Source organism: Chenopodium album, chromosome 7, assembly GCF_948465745.1.
Source record: "Chenopodium album chromosome 7, dcCheAlbu1.1, whole genome shotgun sequence".
Lineage (NCBI taxonomy): Eukaryota > Viridiplantae > Streptophyta > Magnoliopsida > Caryophyllales > Amaranthaceae > Chenopodium > Chenopodium album.
In genome coordinates this window covers 44,235,540-44,251,787 of record NC_137840.1, presented here as the reverse complement: position 1 = coordinate 44,251,787, position 16,248 = coordinate 44,235,540, and the positions used below count along the sequence as shown (strand labels likewise).

Below are 16,248 nucleotides of genomic sequence, written 5' to 3'. Positions count from 1 at the left end.
TTGAACTATTCAGGGTTAAGTTTGTTCACGTTTGATGAATATAGCCATATTCTTTCAAATTCTTTGTGAAACATTGAAGTAAATGAATCCTCTTTAGCTTTTGGAGTCAATTGTCTATACTAAGAACAATAGCTCTTTACTTTGTCGGTTTCAACAAGTAAGACTTGCTTGTCTTAGAATGATTTCGAATCAATCAACTATCAAGACCCAATCGAATAGATCCTTGAGTACGTTCTTGTCGGTGTGACATTGCTAAAGATGTTCGGAAAGAAAATCATGCCCATGACTTTGAGCTTTTGCCAATTCATCATGTTAAGAAAATGTTTGTTTATAATCAAGAATTCTAAACTCATGGTTTAGACAACCATGCCATTCAAATAAATTTGCAACTATTGCCCATTGCTTTAAATGTTAGTCTTTCTGGGGGTAAACGAATCAATTGCTAACTATGGAACACATTAACCATTTATTTGTTCCAACGTTAGCTTAAAGGTATTTGAACAAAGCATACGACCTTACTACAACTAATATAGCACCACTTGCTTCATTCTAAGCTTGTAAGTCGATAACTTAGCTAATCTTAAATAGTTTGAGGTCACTTTTAAAGTGGAACACTCAAGCAGTAGCCGATACTTTGTGAAGATAATGAGTTGCTAAGTTAACTTCAATAACATGAATTCTTAAGTAAAATGGAATCTCATTCCTTTTCTTTGTTCCTTGTTTCCTATATTTCTTATAATACAATATCTCATAACCTTACTTTAAGAACCATTTCTTTAAGTGTGTTGACTTTAATACTTTGTTACACTAAAATACTTTGTTACACTACGTGAAAAAATAAAATTGGCACCGGTTCAAACCCGGCCTAAGGCACCGGTTTGAACTGGTGCCAATGTGGGGGGGGGGTGCCAATAAGTGGTTTAAAAAGGCACCGGTTCAAACCGGTGCCAGAACTCGGAATTGGCACCGGTTAACCAGTGCCAAAAAATACCAAAAAAATTTAATTCACTGTTTTTGACACCGGTTAACCGGTGCCAAAAGTGCCAAAAAATAATTGTTTTTTTTTTACTTAAAAATTAAATAAACTAAAATTAAATGAGAATACAAACTATAAATCGAACATCACATTCAATATAATCAAATCTGTTCAATATATATATAATCAAAAAAAATTTACAGTATAGATCAATAAAAAAAATTACAACATATAAATCAAAATAAAAAAAATTACAACATATAAATAAAAAAAAATATTACAATATAAATAAAAAAAAAATTAACAACATCAAAATAAAAAAAAAAAAAAAACCCATACAACATCTAAATCAATATACTTGCATCTTGATTCTTCAATTTAAGATCTAAATCCATGTACCTGCACCAATTAAAACAACCAAAATAAATCGAATAAAATGATTTAATTAAGCTGCGAAAAAAAACTTAAAAAAATATTCAAAAAATCGAAAAATAAAAAAGAAAATCAGTTGAAAAGAAAAAAAAAACCCAGAACATCAGCTAAAAAGAATTGAAACCAGAAAATCAGTTAAAAAGAAAATAAAAAAATATATATAAAAAAAAAACCCAGAAAAAAAATCGATTAAAATAAAAACAAAAAACGAAAATCAGAAAAAAAAAAAAAAAAAAACTCTAGAAAATAAATAAAATTAAATTCAATTAAAACAAAACCCTAGAAGATAAATATAAAAAATTTGATTAAACACAGAAAAAAAAGTTAGAAATCGAAAAAAATTAAAATCCAAAAAAACCCAGTATTCGTAAAAACGCCGAAAACAAAAAAAAAACATTGAAATCGGAAAAAAAATCAAAATCCAAATTGATTAAAAATTTGATTATAAAAAAATTGAAATCGAAAATAAAATAAACCCAAAGATCGAAAAAAAAATGAAATTCGAAAAAAAAACCAATTAATAGAGAATTGAAATGGAAAAAAAAAACCAAGGAAAAAAACCTAAAAACCACGAAAATAAAATCATCAAATCCGAATATATTAACCCAAAACAATCAATTAATTTTAAAGAAAATTAACCCAGATATCGAAATTGAAAACGAAAAACAAAATCAAAATCGAAAAAAACAAAATCAAAATTGAAATCGATTAAAAAAACCCATAAATAGAAAAAAAAACAAATTCGAAAAAGAAACCCATAAATCGAAATTAAAAAAATCAAAACCAAAAAAAAATTATTAAATTTGAATTATAAAAAACCAGGAATCGAAAAAACAATCAAAATCAAAATAAATCTTAAAAACAAACCCACAAATCGAAAACACCAAAATAATTGTAATTGAGAAAAAATTGAAATCGAAAAAACCAGAAATCGATTGAAATGGTAAAAAAAAAAAAAAAAAAAAAAAAAAAAAAAAAAAAAAAAACCAGAAATTGATTGAAAAAAATCAAATTCGGTGATGCATGTTGTTGTCTTCGAATTGTTGGTGGTCTTCGAGTGATAGAAAGGAAAACGAGATCCAGAAAGATAAAGAAATGAAGGAGATCAGTGAGCAAGAAGGAAAGAGGAGGAGAGGAGAGAGAAAGGGCTGAGAAAATTAGGGTTGGGGGGGAGTTACATAAGCGGTTTTTTTTTTAATAATCAATAGAACCGGTTCAAACCGATGCCCTTTTTATTTTTGGCACCAGTTTGAGCTGAACCAGTGCCATTTCTCTTTGTTTAAAAACCCGCCCATTTTTAGGCCTTTTTATATAAATGTATTTGTATTTTTCTACTAGTGTTAGACATAATCAAACACCTAGTGCGCCGTAAAACAAAGTTACATCTTTTCCTTTAATTCACGCTTGAATTACTACATCAATGAGTCCTACTCATCTATGTATTAAGCGAAAAGATAGGTTGGTTTTCAATATTGATAATTTGAGTGTGCAACTCAATACTTCATGTTTAATCAAAACTACCTAGTATTTTGAGTACATGATGCCAACCGTCCTTTTGGACTTTGTTATAAAAGTCATTTATGAGAATTGTATTTTAGAAATGCTTTACTTTTCTTTAAGAACCATTTTCGAAGAGTTCCTTTACTAATCATGGAAAACAATATAGTTTGATTTTGAATTCTACAAATATAAGTGCAAAGTATAACCATTTATCAAGTAAATAACATAATAAGTTTTAAAATTAAAAGGTATTCATGCAAAATTTTAATTTTATTAAACGTCTTATCCACGCATTAAATTTGTCCCCATTTGGCGAGAATAAGTCGATTCCAAGATCCAAGGAAACAAAGAGTGGCTAAGCATGCTTTAGCTTGTCTTAGCACTCAATTTCCCAAGGTAAGCAACGCTTTTTTTTTTTTGGAAAATAAGATTTTATTACCGAAAAGAGAAAGTTACAACTTACAAAAGCTAAGTTATAACTACCACCAGAACACCAAAAGACCTGAAAACAACAGGCCACCCCACCACCAGTTCTAGACCCAAACTAGCCACCTTCTAGGAAGGGTTCTAGGAAGGTCCTAGAACAACTAGACTCAGATTTCCGGCCACCTTCTAGGAAGGGTTCCGGAAACCAGGACCAGACTACAAAAAACTAGAAAACAACACAGCCAAACACCCGAAAGTCATAAAAAACTACAGCCAGAAGCAGACAAGCCTGCAAACCGACTAAAGAAACCAAAAGAACAAAGATAAACAACAAAACGAGCACCAAAGCAACAATAACAACATACTGCAGCAACAAAGACAGCACCAAAACAGTAGTGCAAAAACATAAACAGCAGTGCAGCAGCAAGAAAACAGGGCACAGCAACACCAAAAGCAGAACGCAGCACCAGCAGCAAAGAGCAACAAGGCAGGACAGTGCAGCAGCAGCAGAAGCAAACCAGCAGCAGCAGAAAACAAAGCAGCAACATCAAACAGCAACAGCAACACACTGCAGCAACCCAGCAGCTCAGCACAGCACAGCATAACACAATCTACCAGCAGCAAAGCAGTCAGCATGCAGCAAAGCACAGCAAGCAGCAGCAACAAACACCACCCACAGCCTACAGCAGCACACTGCAGCAACAACAAAGCAGGCAGCAGAGAACTGAGCAGACCAAAGCAGCAGCATAAAAAGAACAGCAAGGCAGCAACACCACCAGACAAAAGCAGCATACTGCAGCAACAACAAAAGCACCAGAACAGCAAAGCATAGGCCAAACCAGCAGGGCAGACAGTGCATAGCAGTGTACAACAGAACACTTAGAAGAGCACAGCACCAAAAACACAAAGACAACAAGCAAACAACCACACCAGCATAAAAAGAACAGCAAACAAACAAGAACAACGGGAACCTCAACTGAAAAAGAAAGAAACCAGAACACACGCACAAGGAGCCCGAGACAAGCCCTAGACAATAAAATATTTGCTTCCCGCCGGGATTCTACAAACTGAATGAAAGACAACATCCCGAACAAGAGCATCAACTGATTTGCAGCAACCAATAAAGAGAATTGCATTCCTTTGAATCTAAATACCATAAACTGTTTCAGTGAAGGCCACCTGGATCACTTTATTCTTTAATCTGGAACTTCTGCAGATTTTCTTCATCCAATCAATCTCATCACTAAACTGCTGAACAGGCTTGGAAACACGTAAGATCCCCAAAACCTTACTCCAAACCTTCCTAGAGAAATCACATTAAAAAAATAGAAGCTGAACACTTTCATTGCCATTCAAACAAAGGAAACACTTTGGATCACAAGAGATGTGCCATTGAAGCAACCTATCCTTAGTGACAAGCCTATTCCATAAAGCTAGCCACAAGATGAAAACACTCTTGGGAGTTGCTAAGTTATTGCAAGTAACTCTCTTCCAAGGAACTTTAGGCACTTGAGGCCTAATAGCCGCATAAAGCTTCTTGATTTTCAACTTCTTGCCCTGAACGAAACCATCCCATCCCCCTTGATCATTTACAATATCTCTACAACTCAAAATCTTCTTCAAAAACCAAGAGCATCTAGCAGGGGTAAGAGTGGTCCAACAATCTTTATGTTTGAAATAGTAGATATGAACCCACTTAACCCAAAGATTATCAGCCTTATGAGCAATATTCCAAAGTAACTTAGTGACAACTGCTTTATTCCACTCAGGAAGAGAAAGCAGGTTCCAGCCACCGCAAACTTTAGGAAGACAGACATTATTCCAAGCAACCAAAGACTTCTTAGCAGGAGCAGAGGATCCAGTCCAAAGAAAGCATCTGAACCTCGCCTCAATCTCTTTCAGAATTTTCTTCGGAAGAATAAAAATTTGAGCCCAATAAGTCTGGATACCAAACAAAACACTCTTCACCAATTGAAGCCTCCCAGCATAGGACAAGTGTTTAGCCATCCATCCTTGAATTCTAGAAGTGACTCTCTCCACCAAAGGCTTACATTGAGCAATAGTAAGCTTCTTTGAAGAGAGAGGGACCCCAAGATACTCAAAAGGAATGGAGCCTTGAAACACACCAAGAAGCTCCCTCAACTCATTCTGAACATCAACAGAGACTCCTCCAAAGTAGACTTCACTTTTGTCAAGATTAGCAGAAAGCCCAGAGGCACTCGAGAATTTCGAGAAGGCTTGGAAGAGAAGCTTAACAGAAACACTATCAGCTCGAGAAAACATCAATAAGTCATCAGCAAACATCATGTGAGTTAGGTTTAACTTTTCACATCTAGGGTGAAAGTTAAAGTCAGGAGACAACCTAATCTCATCAAGGCATCTGAAGAGGTATTCCATACCAATAGCAAAGAGAAAGGGAGACATAGGATCACCTTGTCTTAACCCTTTCTTAGCTTCAAAGGGGAGGGCAGGAAAACCATTAATAAGAATAGAATAAGAGACAGAAGTAAGACAATTCCAGATCCAATCAACAAATCTCTGAGGGAAACCAAGCTCTTGCATGATAGTAATCAAGAAACCCCACTCAACCGAATCATAGGCTTTCTTCAAATCCACCTTAACCATACATCTGGGAGAGATAAATTTGTGATCATAGCCTTTGATCAATTCAATTGCAAGAAGAATATTGTCACCAATGTGCTTGCCAAGAATGAACCCTGCCTGAGCATCATCAATAACCTCACCAATGACAGCAACAAGCTTAGCAGTTATGATTTTAGAAATGAGCTTATAGACCAAAGTACAACAGGCTATAGGTCTAAAATCCTTAACATGAGAAGCAGAAAGGACTTTAGGGACCAAAGTAATAGTTGTACAATTCCATTGCCTAGGAAAAATCCCATTATTAAAGAAATCAATAACACTTGCATAAATATCATCTTTCACAATATGCCAAGCTCTCTTAAAGAAAAAGGAGTTAAAGCCATCAATACCAGGAGCTTTAGTGTTATCAATTCCCTTAAGACCAGCATCAATTTCAGCATGAGAGATAGGCCTAATGAGGTAGCTCTGAGCAGCAGAGCTAAGCTGCTTACCCCTCCTCATAGTAACAAGGTCAACAGCAGGGAGCCAAGGAGCCTGAGTCCCTAAAAGAGACTTTTAGAAAGAGATAATTTCATGAGAGATAACATCTGGATCCTTGAGCAACACCTGATTAGAATAAAAAATGGAGTCAATTCTATTCCTTGCTTGCCTAGTCTTCATCATAGAAAAGAAGCAGTGGGAATTTCCATCTCCAAGCTTAACCCAATTAATCCTAGATTTTTGCTTGAAGATGCTTTCCTGAATATCATTCCAGTGCTTGACAACCTTAATAGCATCAGATTCTTTAGCATATAAATCCAAATCATCAGGGTTCTGAGCCTTTAAGGTTTGAATTCTAGAGAGTTCATCATTAGCCTGGTCAATCTTTTCCTCAATGTTACCAAACTGCTTGCTAGTAAGAGATTTGATACTAGACTTTACAGAATTGAGCTTCTGCCAAATAGAACTACTAGAGCCCCAAGCCTGCGAAACAGTATCAAGAAAATCAGGGTGATCCGCAATACAGTTTAGAAATCGGAAAGGTCTACCTTTCCCAATAGGGCCAGAGCAAATATCCAACAAAACAGGACTATGATCAGATGAAGAAGGAGGGAGATAAACTGTCTCCACATGCCCATGAGAAGCTAACCAAGCTTGATAACCAAAGGCTCTATCAAGTCTAGAGAGCGTTCTAGGGCCAGTATGAGCCTTATTAGACCAAGAATAGAAGGACCCTTTGCTTTTGAGCTCAGTGAGGTCCAAATCATCAACCAAATTCTTAAAGTCCCTAGTCTCATAATCAGTAACATCAGCACCATGAAGCCTATCAGAAGCATGAAGAATAGAGTTATAGTCACCAACACAAAGCCAAGGAGAATGTTGGACAGAGATGCTTCTAAGCCCTTCCCACAAAGAAAGCCTATCATGAATGGAGTGAAGACCATAGACAACAGTGAGAAAAATTTGAGTAGAGAGATCCTTAGAAGAAACAGTACAATGAATGAACTGTTCATGAATTTTCAAGACATTAACCGTTACTCTATCCACATTCCAACCAAGCTAAATCCTCCCTTTGGGAGAATGATCATAATTACACAACCAAATCCAAGAAGAACCAAACTTCCTCTGATAAGTGAGAACATTTTTCAATTTGATTTTTGTTTCAAGCAATCCAACAACATCAACTGAATGAGAGTGAAGCAACCTCCTTACAGAGGCAACTTTGCCAGGGTCATTCAGGCCCCTGACATTCCAAATAGAGTAAATCATGACACCAAAGGGGGATTAACCTCACCCCTGCTTGGATTTATTGTGAAACCACCTGCACCATCCATTTCATTTGCAAACAAAGCAACAAAGGCATTAGAAGTAGAAGCAGGCTGATGAACTCTAGTTTGCTGGCTGTTTGTTTGCTGGCTGTTTGTTTTCCTCCCTACTATTCTCCAACCCTCATCTGAATTCTTAGAGGTATGAACCTGTGGAGTAATAATAGATTGACCATGAACAGAAACCCCAACATCAACAGCAGCAGAAGAAGTAGGAACATGGGTAGGCTTAGGAGCCCAAACTTTCTTTTGCTTAGGAGGAATAGGAGCCGGTTGCTTAGTAGCCTGCTTAGGCAAAGAATGCTTAACAGAGCAATCATGACCAATCTTGTTACACTTAGAGCAAAAAGAAGGAGCCCACTCATACACCACCCTGATCTCCAATAATTCCTTCGAAGGACTCTCAACCCACACAGAGGTTGGCATAGGCTTTGTAACATCAATCTCAATCAGAACCCTAGCAAAAGACACTCTAAGTTGTCCAGTAGTACACTCATCAGCACAAATTGGTACTCCAAGCAAACTACCAAGGCGGCTAAGAATGTGAGATCCCCAACAATTAAGTGGGAGACTAGGGAATTTAACCCAAAGAGGAATAGTTCTAAGAATTAAAGCCAACCACATAAAAAACAAGAGCATTAGCCCATTTTCGGTTACCTTCCTCAAGCTCGGCAGCTTGTAGCTCAGCGATTAGCTTTCCATCTTGCACTTTCGGAGCAACAAAGGATAATGTAGCTCCTTTTGCAGCCAATTTCCCAGTAAAAGGTGAATCTCGAGTCACATTCTACTCCAGAACAGGGGAAGCAGCAGCACGATTTACATTGCGCGAGTTCACCTCCAAGTCAGCAAGAGAAGCAGCTCGATCTTCAGTAACCTTGTGCGCAATATGCTCCAGGAAGGGTGAGGAAGGAAGAACAGGATGACCTGGTTCACCATCGTGCCCTGATCCACCAGCATTCAATGGAACAGTAAACCTAGAAACCCTAGGTAATGTTTCATTGGACTGGTTCGATCTAGCAGCAACTTTAGCAGCGACAGTAGCTTCAGCATCTAATGTACCACCGGAAATAGCACCACCAGCTGCCTGAGCAACCGCCGGCGCCGGAGTAAGAAGCTCATCCCCCTCTTGAATCGGGCTAGGAACAAAAGGGGCACTTGAAATTCCCAAATTCTTCAAAATCGAACCAACAACTTCATGAGCATCCTTTTGTTGCGCAATTTGAGGTGTAGAAATAGCTTGCTTCTTCTTCTTTGCCATTGAAATCCAGATTTGATGAAGAAAACCAATCAGAAATGAAGAACCATGAAGAAGAGAGAGAAGAGAGAAAGTCAACAAAAGTCAAACCTCAATTTTTGATCCTCCAACATATTTTGATTCAACAGGTAAGCAACGCTTTGCTAATGGCTCCAAGCCACTCTTAGTTGAATAAATTGTCACATCTAATGCTCTCTAAAAAATTTGTCCACTTTGCCACGACATGTTAGCACTCCATCACTCATATTATCAAGTACAACCAAAACCAACTTTCATATATACCCGGTATGCCTTATGAGTCTAGGGAGTAGTAGTGATGCCTTGCTTTGGCGTAGCCCATCACTACTCTCAATAGGTCGATAAGTGTTGTTTTGGAATGGCAATTTTACTCAATATTTAGGGACCTAGGGTTTCTATGTTCATTGATTTAAGTGAACTTAATTAATCATCACAACATTTGAAATCCTCTAAACTTGCATCTAACATATAATTCATATATAAATAATCATATTGGAAAATAACATGACCCCATGAATTCTTCAAGTCTTCAAAAGGTCTTCTTTTGCAACTTCATGGCTTTATCTTCCAAGAATTTCCATCTTCAAGACTCGACCATAATTATGAAATACTAGTATCTACGATTAGGAATAATCTAATTATTAAGGTACAAAAATACTCAACGGTATGCAAACAGTATTTAGATTTACAAAAAATACATCACGGATCGCAGCCCGTATTTTCTATCCTAATCAGGCCCCACTAGTTGCCATTTTTATAAAACTTGTGACAAAATATACATTCCATTCATCCCTTCACTATTTGTGAATGGCCCATGCATTTTACAACAATAAACAAGTAACAATGCATAAACACGCGATAAATAGTAACTAATCTAGGTGGTTAATCAAATTAACACGCCTAATTAAAACTAGTCACAGTTATTTTAACTGATTATGTAAAATAAGCGCAATTAATATTTGAAGCTCCCACTAAATTCCGCATCCATCTTAATTAATCCAATTAATTAGGTCGGTAAAACCTAATTATTTGCCAAAATAAATTTGCAAATGCCGCTCTTGAAAATGGAGGCCTAGCCTCCAAAATTTATTATAATAATTAAAACCAAATTAGATTAATAAAATAATTAAAACAGCAAAATAAGCAAACAAGATGCCAACCGTAACCAAGTGGTTCACGCACTATATATGCGCCATACGAAAGTCAAGGTTGTCTAACAACCTTGCACTATACGGCTTGGCACACGTGCCTTCACCAACCCACGTAGCTCTAGCTAGGTGCACCCAAGTAGTGTTTGCTACGAGTTACAAGGTGATAGACACAAGGCCATGGATGCTTTCCCCTTTACATTAAAACACCAAGCACATACACGTACTAAAATGCTTGCACACCCCACGTACCACAGCAGCCATGGGGCTGTGCTACGACAGCAGCACACACATGGTTGTTTGTGGTGCGTTGCTGCTGTGGCTGGGCGTGCATGCCACGCACATGGCCGCAAACATCGAGCAGCCCCTTGGCAGCCACATGTGGGCTACTTGCAGCCCGGCTAGCCAAGGGACGCTTTGCCTCGATTTACGTGCCATACCCTCGGGATTTTAATCTCGAATTTCGCGTGACAATTTATTAATTCTAAATTAATTTTAGAGCTAATTTTTATGAGTAAAATTGAAAATTTAAACAAGTCTAACTTAGATAAAAAAAATCATCCAAGTGCATGTAACCAAAATTATTTCCAAGAACCATTCTTCAATAAAATTGGTTAACTTGGTGCAACAAAAATAAGAGGGCAATTACTCATTATCAATTTAGTTAATTTAAAATAATCTTGAGTTTGTGAAAAAATAAAAGGGAGTTGGAAAAATAAACATAAGTTCAATAAAGATTCCAACTTATAATACTTGTGAATCCTTGAAAAAATTATATCTTCTAGTATGAAGATAAACAAATTTCTATCACAAGTTTCAAATTTTATGATTCCGATCAACTAAAAAATGATTAAATCAACAAAGTTTAACAAAAATTCATGGAATTTAGTAACTCAAAGTTTCAATCACTTAACATAATTAAATATTGAATCTTTAGTACTTGGAAGCCTCAAAGAACAACAATTTCACACTTAATGCAATTATGTGAAAAATAAAATCAAGCTTTCAAACACAAATTACCACCAAGTAATCATGCCTAAAGAGGTTTAAAATTGCATATAAAATATGTATTGAACCAAAAGCTTGAGTGACTTCAAAAGATTGAGTGACTTCAAAAGATTAAAATAGCTAAAAATAAACAAAAAAAAATAAATAAAAGTGTACAAAAGGGCAAGTATTCCAATGTCTTTGATATGAATATATCTTTGATAAGAAAACGTCTCGGATTGCGTTTCTTATCGAGTGCTCGGTACCGTGCCTAAGAAACATGAATGACAAGTGAGTGATAGACCGCATGATCGGGATTGCCCACACTTATAAAAATAAAAAATAAAAAAAAAAGGCAAAAAAAAAAAAAGAGAGCAAAAATTAAAAAAAAAAGGAAAATGCTAAAAAAGAGTAGAAAACCTCAAGCATAATAATATAAAGATTCTAAAGCAAGGTTACACACCTTGGGGGCTTATCTAGGGTCTTTAGCTTTTATTCCTTTCTTCTTCAACCTTTAGCCTAACCACGTTACAACCCCTCAAAAGACCTTTTTGAGGTATACACACTTGTGCGAGGTTAGGCTAGAGCTATATTCGGCTTGATTCTTAACGGATGCATTCATATTCACATTCACACACTCACACCATGATCATATCAAGGGATCTCCTATGCTCATCCCTATCTACTTAGAGCTAGACTTAGGGGCTTGATCCCTACATCATTAGCATACCTAGCCTAACAGTCACCATCATTTGACTATTCTTGAAATAATATCTTTTTCCACACACTTAGCCCTTGCAGCCTAACTTTAGTATCACCATCACACACATCACTGATACATGACCAAATATACTTCCCTTAGGAACCCTTTGTCATAAAATCTTAATATACCACTGAAGCATGCCTTGTCATATCAACATTAATCATCATTGCATCACAAAGTATGAAGTACTTAGCCTCCGCGCCTTAGTTACCTAAATACTTTCATTATCGTGTCAACTAGGATATTCTAAGATGTTACAATCCTTGTACTATGAGAGACAACTTTAACGGATTAAGCTCATTCAATATGCACCTTCAAAAACTTTGCTTCTTTATTTTTTTTTCGTCTTTCTTTTTCGGGAGAAAGTCGGTACCCTCCACAAAAATGACGAAATTTTTCGCTTTTTCGCATTTTGAGTCAAGCACATTACAATATAATGCACACACGGGTCATGTATCACACGTGTCAATTCACCTCGGGTCAACCTCAAGTCAGTCAGTCACGTTGAGCCAACCTCAAGTCAGTCGGTCACGTTGAGTCAACCTCAAGTCAGTCAATCACCTTCGGTCAACCCTAAGAAAAAAAAAATAAATCCTTAGGTCAACCCTCAGAAAAGCACTAGCAAAGTCTTTTGGCAATCTTTTGATTTTTATAAGATACAACTATTTAGCAAAGCCCCTGTTCGCAGCCAACCGAACGATCGTAACAAACATTCAAGTATCAAAACTCTATGGTTCAGAGACCCGTGGACAATCCTTTCAACTCCTTTGTTAAGAGACGCGTGGACATATAAAAAAAAGCTCTTTTCGCAAAGATGCGTGGGCACATTATTCAAAGCTCTTTGTTCAGAGACGCGTGGACATATCATCAAAGCTCTTTTGCTCAAAGACACGTGGGCATATCATTCAAAAGCTCTTTGTTCAGAAACACGTGGACATATCATTTAAAGCTCTTTGTTCAGAGACGCATGAACACATATAAAAAAAGCTTCATTTTTCAGAGATGAGTGAACATCAAAACAACAAGATTGCGTTCCCTAGCTTGTGGAAAGTTGTCACAACAACAAACACAACAAATCGGTTACTACAGAGACGTGTGCTCGACGGTGCAAGATACGCGTTTCTTAACTATCTTATCTGATTAACTAACGCTAGTTTGCAAGTATTGGCGTTACCAGAATGATTTAGGATCGTAGAACGTTCTGAATCATTCTCCGTCCCTATCGATACTTTGACTTTTGTTTTCGAAACTTGCGTTTCTCCAAACTTAGTCAAAGTGGGGGCTTTTGTAGGCACCCAAATGTGTCTCCCCAAAACCAAACCCAGCGATGAATACCTTTCACGTCATTTGATTATAAAATAAAGAGAAAGTGTGAAAAGTCTAGTGATGAGGATGTTTTTATTAAAATATCTCTTCTTTCTGTTTTTGAAAATATTTCTTTTCTAACCTTATTTATGAAAAACGTGCATTCCAATTTAGTTTGGTCCATGATTAGGGTCCAATAATAAAAGACCTTTCCAACGATATATAAGCCCAATTCCGATGAATAATGAGGAAATTATGGTAAAACTACTAAACTGGGCCAGGTTTGATCTTTATATACGACCCAATGTTCTAGAGGAGGGCCTATTATTAATTATCAATCCTAAAGCTATTAGTATTGATTATAGTCTTCTAGAATACTCTATAAGGTTCTCTTAAATCCTAATGGAGTTAGAAATTGATAATTATGTTTCAAAGAGTTTGAAATTGAATAAAACTACACCTTTTAAGAATCCCTGTTTTGAACGAAGTGGAATAAATCAAATATTATTTTTGTGCCTCATAATATTTATCCAAATTTTATATGGTTGGATATATCTTGAAATTATCTTTCCAATGATATATTATAATATTAAATCCGAGCTCTAACGAAAAAGATATGAATGGAATATGAAACTCTATCCAAAACTGACACCCTTTAACTATTTCGACCATATAATTTTATCTACAAAAGATTTTAATCGGATTCTAATTGGGTTAGAAATAAGACTTCAGGAGCTTTCCAACAACATATTAATATATTATATGATTTATTTAGACTTTTGGATCAAAAGATATGATAAAAACAAAATCCGTAAAAAACTGTCTTGCAGCGTCGGACAACAGGCCTGTCGCCTGGCGACAGGTACGTGTTTGGCGACAGCGTCGTGTTTTATTCTTTTAGAAACTCGGATTTGTTTTTTATCATATCCGGCTGATTTTCTTTATAAATAGTCTCCTAAAACCTCCATTTTGGAATCATCAACTCTCAACCTTAAACTCTCTAATTCTCTTCTCTCTCTAACCTAAAGCTTATTCTCTCTCTCCCTCTTTTCTAAGCCTAGCCTTTTACAAACACAATTCCTCATACATTAGCACTAGACATACCTAGGATTGTTCGAAATTGCCTTCGCCCTAGACGTGAAAGGTTTGATTACTGAGGGTTTGGTCCCAAATCTAGTCTAAACTTTCTTAATCTCTATTTCAATTATTTAATTTAATTATTTAATTTTATTATTTTCCTTGAAATTACTAACGTGTGTATTTTGTTATTAGAAAGAGATACGAGACATTTAAGTAAGTGTTTTAATTGTTTAATTGATATTATGATATAGAAATCATGTTTAGGTTGTTATTTTGATTCCTAGTATCATGTCAGGATGCTTTCTTTAGTATGATATTTAGAATGATTTGCTTATATCAATTACGATTAATGTGATGCTTCTTATTTTCTTTCCTAATATGCATGTTAGTATCATGTTAGGGATATATATTTGATCTTTATTGTTTAGCGACAAGTTAGGTTTGTTATTAATCTTGTTAGTATAATGCCTATGATCTTGCTATTAATATTATGCTTTAAAATGATTATGATTATTATGATTATGATTGTGATTATTGTTGTTTCAAATTATATAATTTAACGTAATTTGTTATTTTAGAAATTGTTTCATGTAGTTTGTTAACTTATGAATTGTTTTACGTTATTTGTTATTTTACGAATTATTAAATGTTATTTGTTAAATGACAGATAACTTATGTATAATTTGTTTATTAGTTTCTTGATATTATATATATTGTTATTGCTTGATCACGCCTTTTATGCATGTTTAAAGAGAATTGGTACTTGTAATCACGCTTAATATGATAATTAATAATCCTTTTTAGGGTTAATATGATTATATTTCAAGTGATCGCCAATAATAGTTTTGTTTGTGCATTAATTCAACCGACATAAATTAAACAGGTTTAGGGTAAACCGATTTATTGCATGTTAGTCAGAAAGCACACATGAATACGAGAAGAATAAAGTAGATGTCTATTATTAGGGCAGGTTCAATCTCTTTTAGGTTGGATTTGTACCTTCATCCCCGAACCACCAGCCATTGTTCTAAATCTATTGGAGTTAACGATCTCCTTGATCGTTAAGGGTTGTAACCTTCACCATGTGAACTGTTTACAAGTTCCTAAAACTTGTTGGCGACTCTTTTTATCTAGCTTCCTTCCCTTTGGACGCCACCATGCTTAAGTGTATGGTCACAGTGGGGTTTAAGTTTGGAGTAATGCTTGAAATATTTCTTACAGTATGTAACAGGGAATAGAGAGCTGTGAGACGGCTCCTCCCCTAAATTGGATTCATGCGAACGATGATGCGCTCGTGCGTTCCACATGATACATGTTGGGGAGGAAGTCACTTGAGGCCCTTACTGTGGGTTCAACACTATCTCTAATGTCAACGCGCCATGAGAGCGTGGTTGTACTTTTTATTCTTAGACGGTCAAGGGAGGTAACGAAATAAAACTTGCTCCTCTAGTTCTTCCACTTAGAATCCTTCCCAACCGCCATCATGTAGCCCTTGTGGCTTGACAAAGTATACCAACTGAACCCGCTTGAGTTAGGGTTTGGCTGAGGTAGTGCATATGAGTGAATGCCTCAATGCTTGGATCTACCCCTAACATCTTGTAGGCAGCAACAAACCCTAAAATATTTACCCATGAATTAGGGGCAAGTTTCCAGATGCCCAGTTGGTAACCATCCAAGATCCTTTCCACATCCGGATGGAGAGGGAATTTGAGACCGGCTTGTATGGCCACTTCGTAGCAACCAAAGTACTTGTCCCCGTAGCTTGACGCCTCTAACCAAACTACAGTTTCAACATAATCAAGGACACTTAAAATTATTCCATGTCCCCTGACTTTCTTAGCCCTAAACTCTCCCTCATTGTCCTTCATGCTTGTATGCCTCCAAGCCGAGACATGATGGAAGTAGGCGGCATATTGCTCACGGAGATGGGTCGAGTTCTCTACCCATCC

The 16,248-nt window shown here is 36.3% G+C and overlaps 1 protein-coding gene across 1 annotated transcript; it reads right to left on the bottom strand.

Moving 5' to 3' along the window:
- Positions 1-5,705: 5,705 nt before the first annotated feature.
- Positions 5,706-9,001, bottom strand: LOC145640216 (uncharacterized). Its single transcript, XM_081691518.1, has 6 exons — positions 8,532-9,001; positions 7,708-8,344; positions 6,820-7,423; positions 6,588-6,720; positions 5,837-6,221; positions 5,706-5,714 (listed from the first exon to the last, which is right to left on the bottom strand). The coding sequence occupies exons 1-6, from the start codon at positions 8,999-9,001 to the stop codon at positions 5,706-5,708; spliced, it is 2,238 nt and encodes a 745-aa protein (XP_081547644.1).
- Between the last annotated feature and the right edge of the window lie 7,247 nt (positions 9,002-16,248).